General features: G+C 39.7%; 1 protein-coding gene across 6 annotated transcripts in view; it reads right to left on the bottom strand.

Annotated features, from left to right (window-relative positions):
- Positions 1 to 15307, bottom strand: part of ASH1L (ASH1 like histone lysine methyltransferase) — a 239739-nt gene that overhangs the window by 7321 nt on the left and 217111 nt on the right. For all 6 annotated transcript variants that reach the window (XM_023742556.1, XM_023742554.1, XM_023742553.1 and 3 more), the window contains 9 exons: positions 14673 to 14781; positions 11451 to 11615; positions 11206 to 11300; positions 7251 to 7408; positions 5964 to 6116; positions 4253 to 4307; positions 4039 to 4171; positions 2758 to 3006; positions 1809 to 1895 (listed from right to left, as the gene is read on the bottom strand). In XM_023742556.1, the coding sequence (XP_023598324.1) occupies positions 1809 to 1895; positions 2758 to 3006; positions 4039 to 4171; positions 4253 to 4307; positions 5964 to 6116; positions 7251 to 7408; positions 11206 to 11300; positions 11451 to 11615; positions 14673 to 14781 (1204 nt within the window). The remainder of the gene's footprint in view (positions 1 to 1808; positions 1896 to 2757; positions 3007 to 4038; positions 4172 to 4252; positions 4308 to 5963; positions 6117 to 7250; positions 7409 to 11205; positions 11301 to 11450; positions 11616 to 14672; positions 14782 to 15307) is intronic.

Here is a 15307-nt window from a genome sequence, read left to right as displayed (position 1 = left end):
CAAGAGAGGAAAAGAACTAAAACCGAGAATTCCCAACTAATTAAGACTTCTTCAGTCATTCCAATGTACCACAGATACCAAAAAAAAAGCAACTAGAGTTGTTAAACCTGAAAAAGCAAAGGCAGAGGACAAAACTGATAGGACGAGTATCCCAAACTATGTTCTGTGAAGCACTAACTGTGTGGTTGCTCTGTGCCATCAAGGAGGCATCTGACAATGTGTGAAGGGTCACTTTTTTTTTTTTTTTAATTGTACTTTAGGTGAAGGTTTACAGATCAAATAGTCTCTCATTCAATAGTCAGTACACATACTGTTTTATGACACTGGTTAACAACCCCATGACATGTCAACACTCTCCCTTCTTGACCTCAGAGGACCTTTCTTTCTTTTTTGGTGAAAATATACATAGCCAAAGATACACCATTTCAAAAATTTCTACATGTACAATTCAGTGACATCGATTACGTTCTTCCAGTTGTGCTGCTATTCTCATTCTAGATGAAGGTTTAGGAAACAAAATAGTTTCTCATTAAACAGTTAGTATACATATTGCTCTATGACAATGGTTAACAACCCCACTACGTGTCAATACTGTCCTTACTCAACCTTGGGTTCCCTATCACCAGCTTTCCTGTCCCTGAAGGGTCACTTTGATTGTTGCAATGATGAGAAGATGCTACTGGCACTTAGTGCTTAGGGGCCAGGCAAGCCAAGCATTGTGTACTGCATCTCTCACAACAAAGACCTGTTCCCCAGAACTACCACAGCCACTGTTAAGAAATACTGCCTAATCCCTCCTCTGATAGAAGTAACCTGTCAGGATCACACAAATAAACAGGGCAGACCCAAGACAAAAACCCACTTAATAACGTGGGCAAGTCACTCACTCTCTCCAAGCTTTTTAGCTGTAAGGTGGTCCTAAGACCAAGCTCGGATGATTCTGAGTCCAGTGCTCTCTTCATTATTAAACACTGCCTAACACAAAAGCTCAGCTGCTAATCACTGCTTTTGGGTAGATGCTGCTCTTTTGGTTGCACATAGATGACTGTTCTAAGGAGTACTTTCCTCGTGGGTGTTGTTGGTTATTTTATAGGCCTGTCTATTATTTGGAGCCCTGGTGGCACAGTGGTTAAGTGCTTGGCTGCTAATGAAAAGGTCAGCAGTTCGAATCCACCAGCTGCTCCTTGGAAACACTATGGAGCAATTCTACTCTATCCTATACGGTGGCTATGAGTCGAAATCAACTCAATGGCAACGGGTTTAATGTAACTGATATTTAGCGTACTCAAGTTCTGGATTTTACAAGTTACCCCTTTTATGAATTAAAAAAACCAAACGCACTGCCAACGAGTCAATTCCGACTCGTAACGATCCTATAGGACAGAGTCAAACTGTCCGATAGAGTTTCTAAAGCTGTAAATCTTTACAGAAGCAGACTACACATCTTTCTCCCGTGGAGCGGCCGGTGGGTTCAAATTGCCGATTTCTCAGTTAGCATCCGAACGCTAACCACTGTGTAACCAGGGCTCCTCTTTTATGAATAGTTAATAGTATTTACATAAAAAAATCTTAGTTTTATATAGTACGTTTCCTTCCAAAGATTTTTAAGTATTTTATTTTCCCTTTGATCACACTCCTGAGAAAAGGAAGGGCAAAATCAGTACTCTCAATGTAAAGTTTAAGCAACTGAGAGACAGAGAAGGTAATTTACCAAAGGCAGTTCTAACTCGGCAGTAACAGTGCAGGTAAGACACCATGTGCTACATCTCCCACTTAGAGACCACAGAGATGGTCAGGGGGCCGCTCACCCTGTCCACAGGCCTGGGGTCACACTGCTCACAAAGGTAATGCTCCACATCTGAGTTCAACCCCATACAGTCACAGTGCTGCCACACCTGCAGACAAAACGGGGCTTAGACTCACTGGCGAGAAGTCTCAGGGATTAAGAGGCAAAATTAAAAATTAGAAACAGGGTAAGGGGAAGGAAAACAGGGACTAAGGGGAAGTGGCCAAGGGACAACTTAAGAGATAAATGGTAAAACAGGAGGACAAAGAACCACGACCTGAAAATGTCTCGTCTGGATAGGTGAGCATACAGTTCAGTTTCATAATACACAGATCTGGACAAATTAAAATGGGGAGATAGAGAGACTAGGAGGACAAATGAATAAGGTACCAATCGACTCCACGGCAATGGCAATGGGTTTTTTTTTTTTTGGTTTGTGACAGGCTTTAAAGTTACAAGCTGCTTCCACTTACCCCTTATCTAATTTTATCCTCCCAACAATCCTGTAAGTTACTTACTTCCATTTTAAATATAAAGTAACAAGTTCAAATGTATTAAGTGGGGCTACTAGGGCTAAAGGCCTTGCCTCCTCCATCAGGCACCCTAAGTTCCTTCTATACTGCACTCTGTTTGTATGAATGCTGTATATACAGTGTACTGTCTCTAATATTTTTTCAAGGTAAAGCACTATCCTAAATACTATCATTCTCACTGATCCGGATCACATGAGAAGTGTAGTGTGGAAAGTGGGCAGAAGGGATGGGAGGCAGAAAAAGAAGGGAAGGAGAATGAAAGAGAAATATAAAAAGGGGAAGGCAATACGGTGATCAGTGAGGGATAAGGGAAACCAAAGCTGGGTTACAGTGCAGAAAAAGCCTGTCAGGCCAATCCAGCAGACGTAGGGGCTTGCTCTTTGAATAGGTCAGCATGCTTATCATGACTAGGCTTTTGCTTCACTTCCTGACCCTCACCATGCACTTGTCACACTGGATCATGAGGCCTTCATCCTTGTAGAGGCCACAGATACAGCGGATGACATCATCGTCCTTCTCATGCCCATTCTCCTTCTCAGAGACTGAGGTCTCACTGCTGTCTGCTTCACTTGCTGTCTCTCCCACGATCTCATCGATCTGGGCTGATGCCTCATGCCTGGCATTGTAATAGGCTTTGCGCAGGCGGCAAACATCTCTTCCGATTGGGGATTTACGCCCATAGTATTTCTGAAGAAAGCACAAAAAAGAGATCGTTTGGTCTTCTCAATTTTGCTTAAAAATATACCTGAAAAGGTAGCTTGATTTTCTTTACCCTCCTATTTGGTTAACAGATTTTCAATAGAATCAAATATATGGCCAGGCAGTCAATAATAATCTACTTAAGCAACCAAAATGAACTGAAGTTAGACTCTGCATGGTACTTTTTCCATCTGTTCTATTGCTCTTGAAATCTGTTCAATTCGTCAGCTGTACTGTCCTCAGGGATGATGGAATATGAATTAATATCATTGGCATAATGTATAGAAATGCTCCATTTACTGCTGTCCTGCAGATATCAGGGACTGAACTACAGGTTTTGAATGTATGCGGAAGCTGGGTTTCAACAGATACCATGTTACAACTCAAGATGGCTTTAATTCTTCTCCCACCTGTCTGTTTTCTTCTCATATCTTCACCCTTAAGTCTTCCTTTATCTAGTAGCCTTTTTTCCTTCAAATACCTCCCCAAGGTGCTTCCAGTAACTGAATAATCTCCTCTCTTCTATGCACTATTTCATCCTCTCCTTTCAGTCAGTTCAAAGCCACCTTCACTTCAATAAGCTTCGTTTATTCTACAACTTACTAGCAAGATACCTCTCAATTCCACTCTCAAGATTTGTTTCTAACTATTGATACATACATATTTCTGTGCATTTCTTATTGTCGTGAGGACAGAAACTACATAAATACCATGAATGTAGTAATATGTCTGAATAATGTAAATATAAAGGTTCAATACTAAATTAGGTTTTTACAAAAAATGCTTTTTTGCGGTATGATTCAACCTTCCATTCTAGTCATATCAATGTCTTAAATATATAGTACTATACTGTATTTAATACACTGTGACACATCTCATGACTATTTAATAAAAATGGTTGTCTTTCTAAACCAGAAATATGAAGGTTGACAGGACTGGAGGCTCAGAATCATAAAGTGTTAGAATGGTTCTTTTCAGGACAAACTTCTTACATCTGTGTTTGAAGTCAGTGAAAAATACCTCAGCATTCCGAAAGACTTTGAGCATGTCAGCATCAAACGCCTCCACTGTCTTATAGTAACCAGTGAGGATCTGCTTCTCAATGGTGACGAGGTCCAGGGGGTCAGAGATCTTCTCATAGTAATCGGCATTCCTGGAACATAGAGCCAGGGTGTCAGTCTGTACACTCAGCGCTCGTCTAAAACTCAGACAATTCTCACAAATGCGAACCTACTTTTTCTTTGGGGGCAGGTTCAACAGTGGAGCTGCCAGTGCTTGTCGAGAAGAATCTGCAAAAAAATGTAAGGTTTATTAGAAGGTCTACAAGATACAACAAAGGTGAGCATTAGCTCTTAACTGGAAAAGTAGAATCCCCCAAATTAAAAGTTAGAAAAAAAAAAATCTAAGTTTTTTTGAAGTCTGACTGAAAAATGCCAAGGGGTTTTCAGAATGTGGGTAAAGGCAGGGATTCAAAGGTACCTTCAAGATCTCCTACAATATGAAAGATATTGTATATATGCTTGAAATGTAGCTCAATGTTAGTTGAGTAATGAGAAGAACTTCTTAATAAGATGAATGAGAGATGGGAACTTATTAAGGTAGCTAGGCTGCTTAGGGAAAATTCCTGGTTAACAAATCTTACTACAGTAAAATACCATCTTAACCAAAAAAATGTTTTCTAGTTCATGTTAATGGCCCATAGTTAGTTATTTTGTTGTTTTGGATTCAATTAAATTCCAGACAATGGATAATTTAGTACTGTGGATAGTTTTTGGAATTTCTTTTCATGTAGCGGTTACTTTCTATTCTGAAAACAGAATGTGTGCTGTGGGCTACTTCTCACTTGCTCTCTTACTGTTACTTTCCAGCAATTTCACTAGAGAGAGAGAGAAAGCCTCTTGTTTCCTGTCGCGATGCAGTGAAATGGCAGATGTGTCTACAGACTGCAGTTTCATGCTAGAGCAGATGCATGAGCCAAGTATGCAGAGACTGAGCTTTTGGGCATATAAAGGCAATGGGTGTCACAAAACTGTACATCTTCGGGCAGACTGGCCCCCTTTCCTCTCTATTTCCTTAGGCAAAAAGGCACTAGATACCAAAAACACACAGTAAACGGAGAAAGAAAAGAGGAAGAAAAAACCAAATTCTTCAGAATTTAGGGAAAGGAAGGAAGGAAGGAAGGGAGACAAGCCAAAGTCGATGGCAGAAGCAGCAATTTTATGTGTCAAGATCTCCTCCTCATCCTCAAACTTCCTGGTCAGAAAAAGTCACATTACAAAACTACCTACTCAAAATTTAACACCCCCCCCAACCCCCACCACCACACACCCAAAAGGCGTGGCTTAGAAGGAGAAAGAAGTGGGGTGAAGGTGTTTGCATAAAAACTCTTTTTAAAGTAAGTGGTCACTTTCTTGGAAGTGTATCTCCTTTTCCTTAATGTAGAGGTTCTTAGGGCCTGTGAACCCTCCAAAATACATGCAAAATTCTGCACGTGCATTTTTCTCGAGAAACGGTCCCCAGCTTTTATTAAATTTTCCATGATATCTGTCAATCAAAAATTTACATTCATGTTTTTTTGCTAAATCGCTAATTCATTGCCTCAACCAGAGAAATTAGATCCAAGACAGAGACCTGCATCAGCTTCTTTCTATCTTACAGTAAAAATATGATTTCTTAACTTTAATAGAATCTAATACAACACAAATAATTGATTTCAGTATAATATAATTTGATCTGTAGCATCTAGGGATTTAAAGAAATAATCCCTGAAGGCTGTAATCAGTCTTGTAATTTTATACTCTGAGAAAAGGTAGAAGGAGTAAGCCTAAACTCCTAATCCTAAACTGTCACTTGTTCTTGGTCTTGGACATCTCATATGTGGGTAGGTGATAGGATTTAAACCAAAACCAAAGTGTGGAGAGTGAATTTGGGGTGGGTATAGTCACCTTTGTAAGAGACGATACCATCACAGATCTCTTTGAAGATCTGGGCGAGGCGGGCTGCCCGAGCTACTTCAACGTTTTCTTCTGCAGCTGCCAACCGTCTAGTTCGAACAGATCGTGCTGTCTGTAGGGCGGAGAACTGGGTCAGGAAGACATCTGGAAAGATAAAGTGAAAATTATTTTCATGAGAAGAGGAGCTCTGTGTGGCTTTCTCTTCCCCAGTGATTGCTGCCATTTGCTCCGTGTTTTCCCTGAAGTGACTACATAGACTGGTGGTCATAGAGCGCTTTCTCTCCTCAGTGAAGATCAGGGAAACACTGGGGTTTACCAGAAAGACAAATGCTGCAAATGAAGAGGGACCTAAACTACCACCTTAGTGGCCAAGCCTGTACAGCACAGTGGGTCCACGTCTGGGCTTCAGAATCTGTCTGTCTGTATTTGCAGTCTGGCCTCATTACTCACTGCCTGTGTGACCTTGGGCAAGTTACTTAACCTGTGGCAAATTAAATAATGCTTTTAATTTCATTAGCTCAGTGCCTGACATATAATACTCAATAAACACAATTACTGCTATTACCAGAAGATGTGCACTAGTTGGGATGTAAGTTCAAAGAATTTCTGCCAATCAAATCACTGAGAGGATATGAGCTTCTATGCAAATTTCTGAAACTATCTAGTTCCCACACAGCATATTCTCTCATGCACCACGGAGAATGCTTCTACTTTGTGAGGGGAAGAAGGAAAGAAGAGAAGAGCATGACTGTTTGAACACTTTACTTTCGGTTAGAAAGGATCATTGGACATGCCAGTTCCTCTGCTCTCAATCTACTCTGGGTAACAGGTCTGCACTCAGGAGTGCTATTATATTATTCACTCGTGACGTTTAAAAAAAAAATCTGAAGGTTTGCGTGTGTACTGCTGATCTGAATATGGGAAAAAAAAGATCTTCAAATTGATACTGGGTGGTATTTTTTCCCCGGAACATCTGAGAAGGTAACACAGAGGGCCCACTACCTATCTCATACTTAGTGACTATTCCGGGTAGTAAGGTGATGTTTGGAAGGCAGGTGGAAGGGAGTTTCTCCTATTCCCTAGAAGACAGACAGGGAAGCTGAAGAGCTGGGATGGACAGGTTATTACAGATTGATGTTTGTATGTTTGAATCCTAACTTTTTTGGTCCAGACTAAAAGGCATTTTGAATAGACTGATTTTTTCCCCCTGAAAGTAACTACAGTAATCATTTCTGGGACAATCTTAAGACATCAGTAGTAATGTTTCCCAGGCCTTACCAGACTTGATGTTCCCGTCATCTCGGCAGATGCCATTCCAGCGGGTATATAACGAGGCCGAGTGAATATTATCACTGGTATGCTTTACTTCCTCCTGTTTCTGCCGAATCTTCTCCCAGTTTCGGACTAAGAACACATGATGCTTTAATACAAAGTTTCTGCAAGGAAGAAAGAAGGGAATTCCTTTATTCATTAAGTAGTTATTACACGACCACTCCACGCAAGCCACTAACAGACCATGGAAGCGAATACTTAAACCAGTGAACTGAGCTGGTGTACAGACAATATATCTGGCGAAAACATTTTTCAGTTCCTAGTGACCACATGAGTGTACCGACTGGGTCTACTCTGAGGAAACAAATAACGTAGAACTACGACTAAGAAAAGCACCAGCAGCAAGCAGCCAGGCCGATAAACAAGCCCTCACGAACATTACTTTTGTTCATCAAAGGACTGTGTAAAGAAAGTAAACAGACAACCTACAGATCAGCAGAAAATCTTTGGGAACCGTATATTGATAAGGGCTTAATATCCAAAATATATAAAAAATACTTTTATAACTTAACTACAAAAGGACAAACAACCCAATCAAAAAAATGGGCAAATAACTTGGACAGACTTTTCACCAAAGAGGATATTCAAATGGCCAACAAGCACATAAAAAGATACTCAACGTCATTAGCCATTAGAGAGATGCAAATCAAAACTACAATGAGATACCACCTCACACCTATTAGAATGGCAATGGTGAAAAAAAACGGAAAACAACAGGTATTGGCGAGGTTGTGGAGAAACTGGAACCTCATCCATTGCTGGTGGGAGTGTAAAATGATACAGCCCCTACGGAAAACAGAGTGGCAGTTCCTCAAAAAGCTGACTCTAGACCCACCATATGGCCCAGCAATCCTAATCCTAGGTGTATGCCCAGAAGAAGTGAAGGCAGGAATGCAGACGAAAACCTGTACGGCGATGTTCGTCACAGCACTTTTCATAACAGCCCAAAGGTGGAAACAACCTAAATGTTCACCATCAGATGAATGGATAAACAAACTGTGGTATATACACACAATGGAGTCCTACTCAGCCATAAAGAGAAATGAAGTCTTAATGCATGCCACTACATGGATGAACCTTGAAAACATCATGCTGAGCGAAGTACATCAGCTGCAAAAGGACAAATATTGTATGATCTCACTTATATGAAATAAACAATACATAGAAACCAAAGATTATTAGTGGTTACCAGGGGTGAGAGAAAGGGGGAAAGGGGAGTTTGTGGTTAGGGGCACTGAGTTTATGTTAATGGTGGCAGAATGATTTGGAAAAGGAGAGAATGTCTGCACAACTTGAAGAATGTCATCAATGTCACCGAACTGTACACACAGAAATTGTTCAGTGGTGTGTGTTTTGTTATGTTTATTTCTACAATAAACTTACAACCAACAAAAAAAACCCAAGAACATAGATCATTCCTTCTAGATGCTTTTATTTTAAAATTACAGAAAAATGGAAAATAGAAAAAAAAAAATACAAAAAAAGAGAAGATACAAAATTCATCCATAAGTCCTGCTACCAACAGACGGCCCTCAAAAACATTTTAGTGAGCCATCTAAGATATTCCACTGGTCTCACCCTGTCTGGTGCAAGGGAGAAAGAAGAAAACAAAAGACACAAGAGAAAGATTAGTCCAAAGAACTAAAGGACCACAGCTACCACCGCCTCCACCAGACTGAGTACAGCACAGCTAGATGGTGCCCAGCTACCACCACTGACTGCTCTGACGGGGATCACAATAGAGGGTTCCCAGACAGAGCTGGAAAAAAACGTAGAACAAAATTCTAACTCACAAACAAAGACCAGACTTACTGGCCTCATAGAGACTGGACAAACCCCAAAAGTATGGCCCCCGGACACCCTTATAGCTCTGTAATGAAGTCACTCCTGAGGTTCACCCTTCAGCCAAAGATTAGACAGGCCCATAAAACAAAACAAGACTAAATGGGCACACCAGTCCAGGGGCAAGGATTGGAAGGCAGGAGGGGACAGGAAAGCTGGTAATGAGGAATCCAAGGTTGAGAAGGGGAGACTGTTGACGTTTTGTGGGGTTGGCAACCGATGTTACAAAACAATATGTATATTAACTGTTTAATGAGAACATTTTTTGCTCTGTAAACCTTCATCTAAAGTACAACAAAAATTTTTAAAAAAATTTAGTGAATTTCCCTTCGGATCTTATTTTAATGCATTTCTTTTATAATTGAGATATTCAATTTTGTATCTTTATTATTTTTCACATAACATAAAACATTTCCAAATATTATTTACAAATAACTGGCAAACAACACTTTAATGGCTGCAAAAATTTTGGCTATTAATGTAGCCTGACCTGAAGGCAGAGTTTTATGGAGTATTTGTAAAAATTCTGGAGGAAGTTGCCAACCATTAAGTATGGGCTCAGGATCAGCTATTAACGAGGAGAGCTGGACTGGCAGATAAAGGCGAAGGTATGTAAGATAGTCTTGAAAAAGATAAAAATGTGGATAGGTGCTGGGCAGACTTTGTTAGGTACAGTCCTCCCACGTGGATCTAAACTTAAATGAGTTATGTGTATCTTGACTGACCCTACACAATTTTGGTGATTCTATTATTTGAATTATACCCTAACCTAAGTATAATTGGATGCGACCTTGCATAAGTCACAGACTATGGACCTTGGTAAAATGGAGCATATTAGCCTAGTTTTATAAGAGCTACAGCTGCTAACCAAAAGGTTGGCAGTTAGAATTCACCAGCTACTCCTTGGAAACCCTATGGGGCAGTTCTGCTCTGTCCTATAGGGTTGCTGTGAGTCAGAATTGATTTGATGGCAATGGGTTTGGTTTTTGCTTTTTTTGACCTTGACTGTACATTGTAATCACCTGGGGAACTTTCAGAACTACTGATGTCTGAGTTCTACCTTCAGAAATTCTGGTTTAAGTGGTCTGGAGTGTGGCCTGAGCACTGGGATTTTTGAAAAACCTCCCCAGGCGAATGCGCAGCCAAGGTTGAAAACCAATGGACTAGATTATCTCTAAGTTTCTCTGAAGTGTAAAATTTCTGCGACTCAGTGTGAAATAGGATGAAAGGGGTTAAAACTACACTAAGGTTATAAATAAAGACGAAACTCTCGAAGATATTGGAAGGTACAGTCAGGGAGGTTGTGGAATATGTTCTAAGAATATCTGAAAAACAGAAGACACATTCACTTAAGATTTGTCCCGTCAGAAGTAAGTTATCTAAACATAGGGAAGACCAAGAATGACTACTGTGATCATTTTTATTCCTCTGGCAATATGTCAACGAAGCAGGTATTCTGAAGCTTATTTAGTGCCATGGATCCCTCTGGCAGTAACCCTTCTCCAAACAGTGTTTTCAAATTAATAAAATACACAGGATTAAAGGGAAACAAAGTACACTGAAATACAGTTTTCAAAGCATACTTAAAAAAAAACCCCAAATGTATGATATATAAATATACATTACTTCTTAATGCATTAAATGACAGATCTAGCGGTGGGTCTAACAACCACAGTAATTCTGAGGCGGTGATGACTGTAAATGTTATTTTGAGATATTCATAACACACATAATCTGATATGAAAATATCTATCTTTTCTATGGGTGACAAACACTACTCTATTGGTCATGGACACTGCTAATGCTGTAGTTTTTTTTTTTTTTTTTTTTTTGGCCTACAGTCATAATTGAAGGAAATGCTAAATTTCAATTAGAAATTAGGGAAGATAAAGATGTAATTTCTTTCCCTATCCAAGCTCACAGATCCCCTAATCCCCTGGTTAAGACTTTTCCATATTAAAGAAATTGGCTCAACTATATAGATGTATAATGATTTTTTAAACTGACAGGAAAATCACATAATTTCAAAAGGACTCAGGTAAGAAAATCTCCTTTTTACCTCTCTCGATTGGACATCGGCTTCATCTGTAATTGGGGGGTCAGTCTTGTTGGGGTGTTGATGTTTTCACTGGGCTCCTCAGAGAGGTGGCCTCTCTGAAAAACAGATGAATCAGATTACAGAAACACAAAATTAATCAGGAATCACCTCCAAGAATACTAAAATGCCGCCTTTTGATATTTCTTTCATTCTAAGAACTGCCTCTAAGCAGCTGTTTGGGGGAAAGCCATGAGATCATTATTTACCCTTTTCTTCAGCTTGTGCTTCGACTTCCTCTTCTCTTTTGACCGCCCAGGCCTTTTATGTGTGACCACAGGCTGGCTGCTTTTGCTGCTGCTGAGTCCATTCATGCGTTGACTCTTGCCTCCGATGATTCCTCGACATTTCTCAAAGCCACACTTACACAGTTGCTTTGAAGGGAAAGCAGAATAACTCTTTTAACCTGCAGTCTCACTTACAAGTTTAAACAAGATGCCTAAGGATATGGACACCCAACATTAAGTCTGAATCAAGGAATTTTCATATAGAGGAAGATAACCGATTAGGAGCACAACAAATTAGAGATGGGTTTCCACTGTAGTTAAAAAGGAAAGATTACAGTTGAGGAAGATTTCTTGACCAGAAGAGTTAAGAACTAATTGGGCATAAAATTAGGTAACTGGGACCTCCTAAAAATTAAATACTTACGCTCATCAAAAGACTTTACCAAGAGAGTAAAAAGAGAACCCAGAGGCTGGGAAAAAAGTCTTTGGCAATGACATATCTGATACAGGTCTGATCTCTAAAACATATAGAAAACTTCAAAAACTCAACAACAAAAAGACAAACAATTCAATCAAAAAATGGGCAAAGGACATGAACAGACACTTCACCAAAGAGGATATTCAGGTGGCTAACAAATATGTGAAAAGATGCTCACCATCATTAGCCATTAAAAAAAAAAACAAACTCGTTGCTGTTGAGTTGATTCCGACTCTTAGCAACCCTGTAGGACAGAGCAGAACTGCCCCATAGAGTTTCCAAGGAGCGCTTGGTGGATTTGAACTGCCAACCTTTTGGTTAGCAGCCATAGCTCTTAACCACTACACCAACAGGGTTTCCTCATTAGCCATTAGAGAGACGTCAATCAAAACTACAATGAGATACCATCTCACCTCTGCAAACATGGCAATGATGGAAAAAAAACAGAAAACACCAAACATTGGTGAGGTTGTAGGGGGATGGAACTCTTATACATTGCAGGTGGGGATGTAAAGTGGTACAACCACTATGGAAAACAGTATGGTGCCTCCTCAAAAAGCTAGAAATAGAAATACCTTATGATCCAGCAATCCCACTCCTAGGTACATATCCTAGAGATATAAAAGCAGTGACACAAATAGACATATGCACACCCGTGTTCACTGCAGTATTATTTACAACAGCAAAAAAGATGAAAACAACCTAAGTGCCCATCAATGGATGAATGGATAAACGAATTGTGGTACATACACAATGGAATACTATTCAACTGTAAAGAATAACAAGGAGTCTGTGAAACATAACATGGATGAATTTGGAGGACATTATGCTGAGTGAAATGAGTCAGTCACAAAAAGACAAATATTGTATGGTCCCGCTATTACAAAAAGTCAAGAATAGATATACACATGGAAAGCAAAGTTCTTTGATGGCTACCAAGGATGGGAGGAAGAGGGAGGGGGAATAACTTTCTAGAGAGTAGACAGTTATTACTTTTGGTGATGGGAAAGGCAATACCAAATATGGATGAAGTCAGCACAACATGACCAAGGTAAAGAAAGACACTAAGAAGTACACAAGAAAACAGGACAACTTTGGTAAATGCTATAACATACGCAATTTTGCAACGACAGCAACAACAACCAAAAATCTGTGTGTGGTTACATAAGAAGATATGTATGTACATATTTATACAAGAAGACATATGCAAGTAAATGCATGCATACGTACAGGTGTATCTGTAGGCATACGCATACACATATTTCTGTGTGCTGTATACATATCCACATACATAACAAACCACATGGGAGGCACAGTTACGGAGTCTTCCTAGACATATCAACAACCTGAGGGATTGGTTTACTGGGTCAAAAGGCTTGGGACCATCGTCTCGGGGAGACAACCTGGTCAATGGGTATAACACAGTTCACAAAGATAATGTTCTATAACCAAGTTTGGTGAGTAGCGTCTGGAGTCTTAAAAGTTTTTGACCAGGCACCTAAGATATGACTATTGATCTCTACTCATATGGAGCATGAGAGAATGAAGGAAATCAAAGAGTCAAAGAAGAAACTAGTCCACGGGACTAACAGCCCACACAAACTCAACCTCTTCAAACCTGAGACCAGAAGAACTAGATGGTGCCTGGTTACCACTACCGGCCACTCTGACCAGGAACACAATAGAAAGTCCCAGATAGAATGGGAGAAAAATGTGGAACAAAATTCAAATTCCAAAAAAAGGCCAGACATACTGTACTGATACAGACTAGAGGAAACCCCAAGACTATCACTCTAAGATACCATTTGAACTTGGGTTTGAAGCTATTTCTGCAGGTCATCTTTCAGCCAAATAATAGACTGGCTTATAAAATAAACATGTACTCCCTTAAACAATTAACTGTATGAGACCAAACGGTCAACAGTTACTCAATAGCAAAGATGAGACAGCAAGGAGGGGAAGGGAAGCTAGATCCATGGAAACAGAAAAACGGAATGGAAATAATGAGAATGCTGACACATTGTAACAATTGTAAACAATGGTATGGAACAATTTGTATAAAAATTATCAAATGGGAACCTAATTTGCTATGTAAACTTTCACCTAAAACACAATAAAATATTATGAAAAAAAAATAAAATAAAATAAGGGAGAAACCAGGGGAAAAAAAAAAGAACTGGATACTAAAAATAACTGGGCAATCTCTTTATTCAGAGTTTTGAAAGAATAACTGAGGCCTGTTATCCAAGAAAGGAGCCTTGGTGGTACAATGGTTAAGTGCTTGGCTGCTAAAGGAAAGGTCAGTGGTTAGAACCCACCAGCAGCTCTGTGGGAGAAAAGACCTGGTGATCTGCTCCTATAAAGACTGCAGCCTAGGAAACCCTATGGGGCAGCTGTACTCTGTCATAAAGGGTTGCTGTAAGTCGGAACTGACTCGAAGGCACACAACACAACATTTATCCCAGAAGCCGCAACAATGAACTCAAACATATGAACAATCATGAAGATGGCTCAGGACTGGGCAAGGTTTTGTTCTGTTATACCCAGGGTTGTCATGAGTCGGAGCTGATCCGACAGCAGCTAACAACAACGTTTATCTCAGATAGGTGGGGAAAAGAGTGAAAAACTGTCTTCCCTGATGTGTTTCTCAATGGCCCCACGTCAGTAATGCTTACTGAAGGCTCCACTGGGACAAAGTTCAACCACCTTCTCAGGTTTACTCTTACCTGTTTTTCAACATTAAAGGAATGAAAGTTGTAATCGTAAGTGAGTTCGGTCCCAGCTGGCATGTCTTTAAGAGCATACAGACCAATCCGGTAAACACCATTAACAGACCTACAAACAGAGAAAAGAAAAGAGCTAAAGACAGGGATCGTTAATACTATGCCTGAAAACTAGAAAAATGGGTGCCATCACTGACTTCAAACTTGCCTTTGTTTCTGTATTCAATTACTGAGTTCTAATGATTTTTTTCACGAAGTATTTTTCTTTGTTATTTCTTCTTTATTCAGACTATTAATCATTCTATTTCTACATTCTTACGAATGCATTTGGTATTATTGCAAAAGTCTTCTGCCTACTCTCTACCTTTCATCTCCACTTTATCCAGCCTGTGTAATACTGCCAAACTAATAGTCCTAAATCAGTTTTCTTGAAAACATGCTCTGTGTTGTCAATTATAATTGATGTTGCTGTCCCGTCAATTCGACTGATGGAGACCTCCTGTGTCAATTACAATAGGTCTTAACTTTTCCTGCTCTGTATTCAAAATTCTTCATAATATGGCTTTGGTATATTTATTAAATAAAATTATTTCCTATGGCTGACCTACAAAAATCTTCCAGTTTCCTGATCTTTTTCA

Source organism: Trichechus manatus, unplaced genomic scaffold (genome assembly GCF_000243295.1).
Source record: "Trichechus manatus latirostris isolate Lorelei unplaced genomic scaffold, TriManLat1.0 scaffold00213, whole genome shotgun sequence".
NCBI lineage: Eukaryota > Metazoa > Chordata > Mammalia > Sirenia > Trichechidae > Trichechus > Trichechus manatus.
Note: the sequence above shows the minus strand (reverse complement) of the source record. Positions and strands in the feature narration are given on the sequence as shown.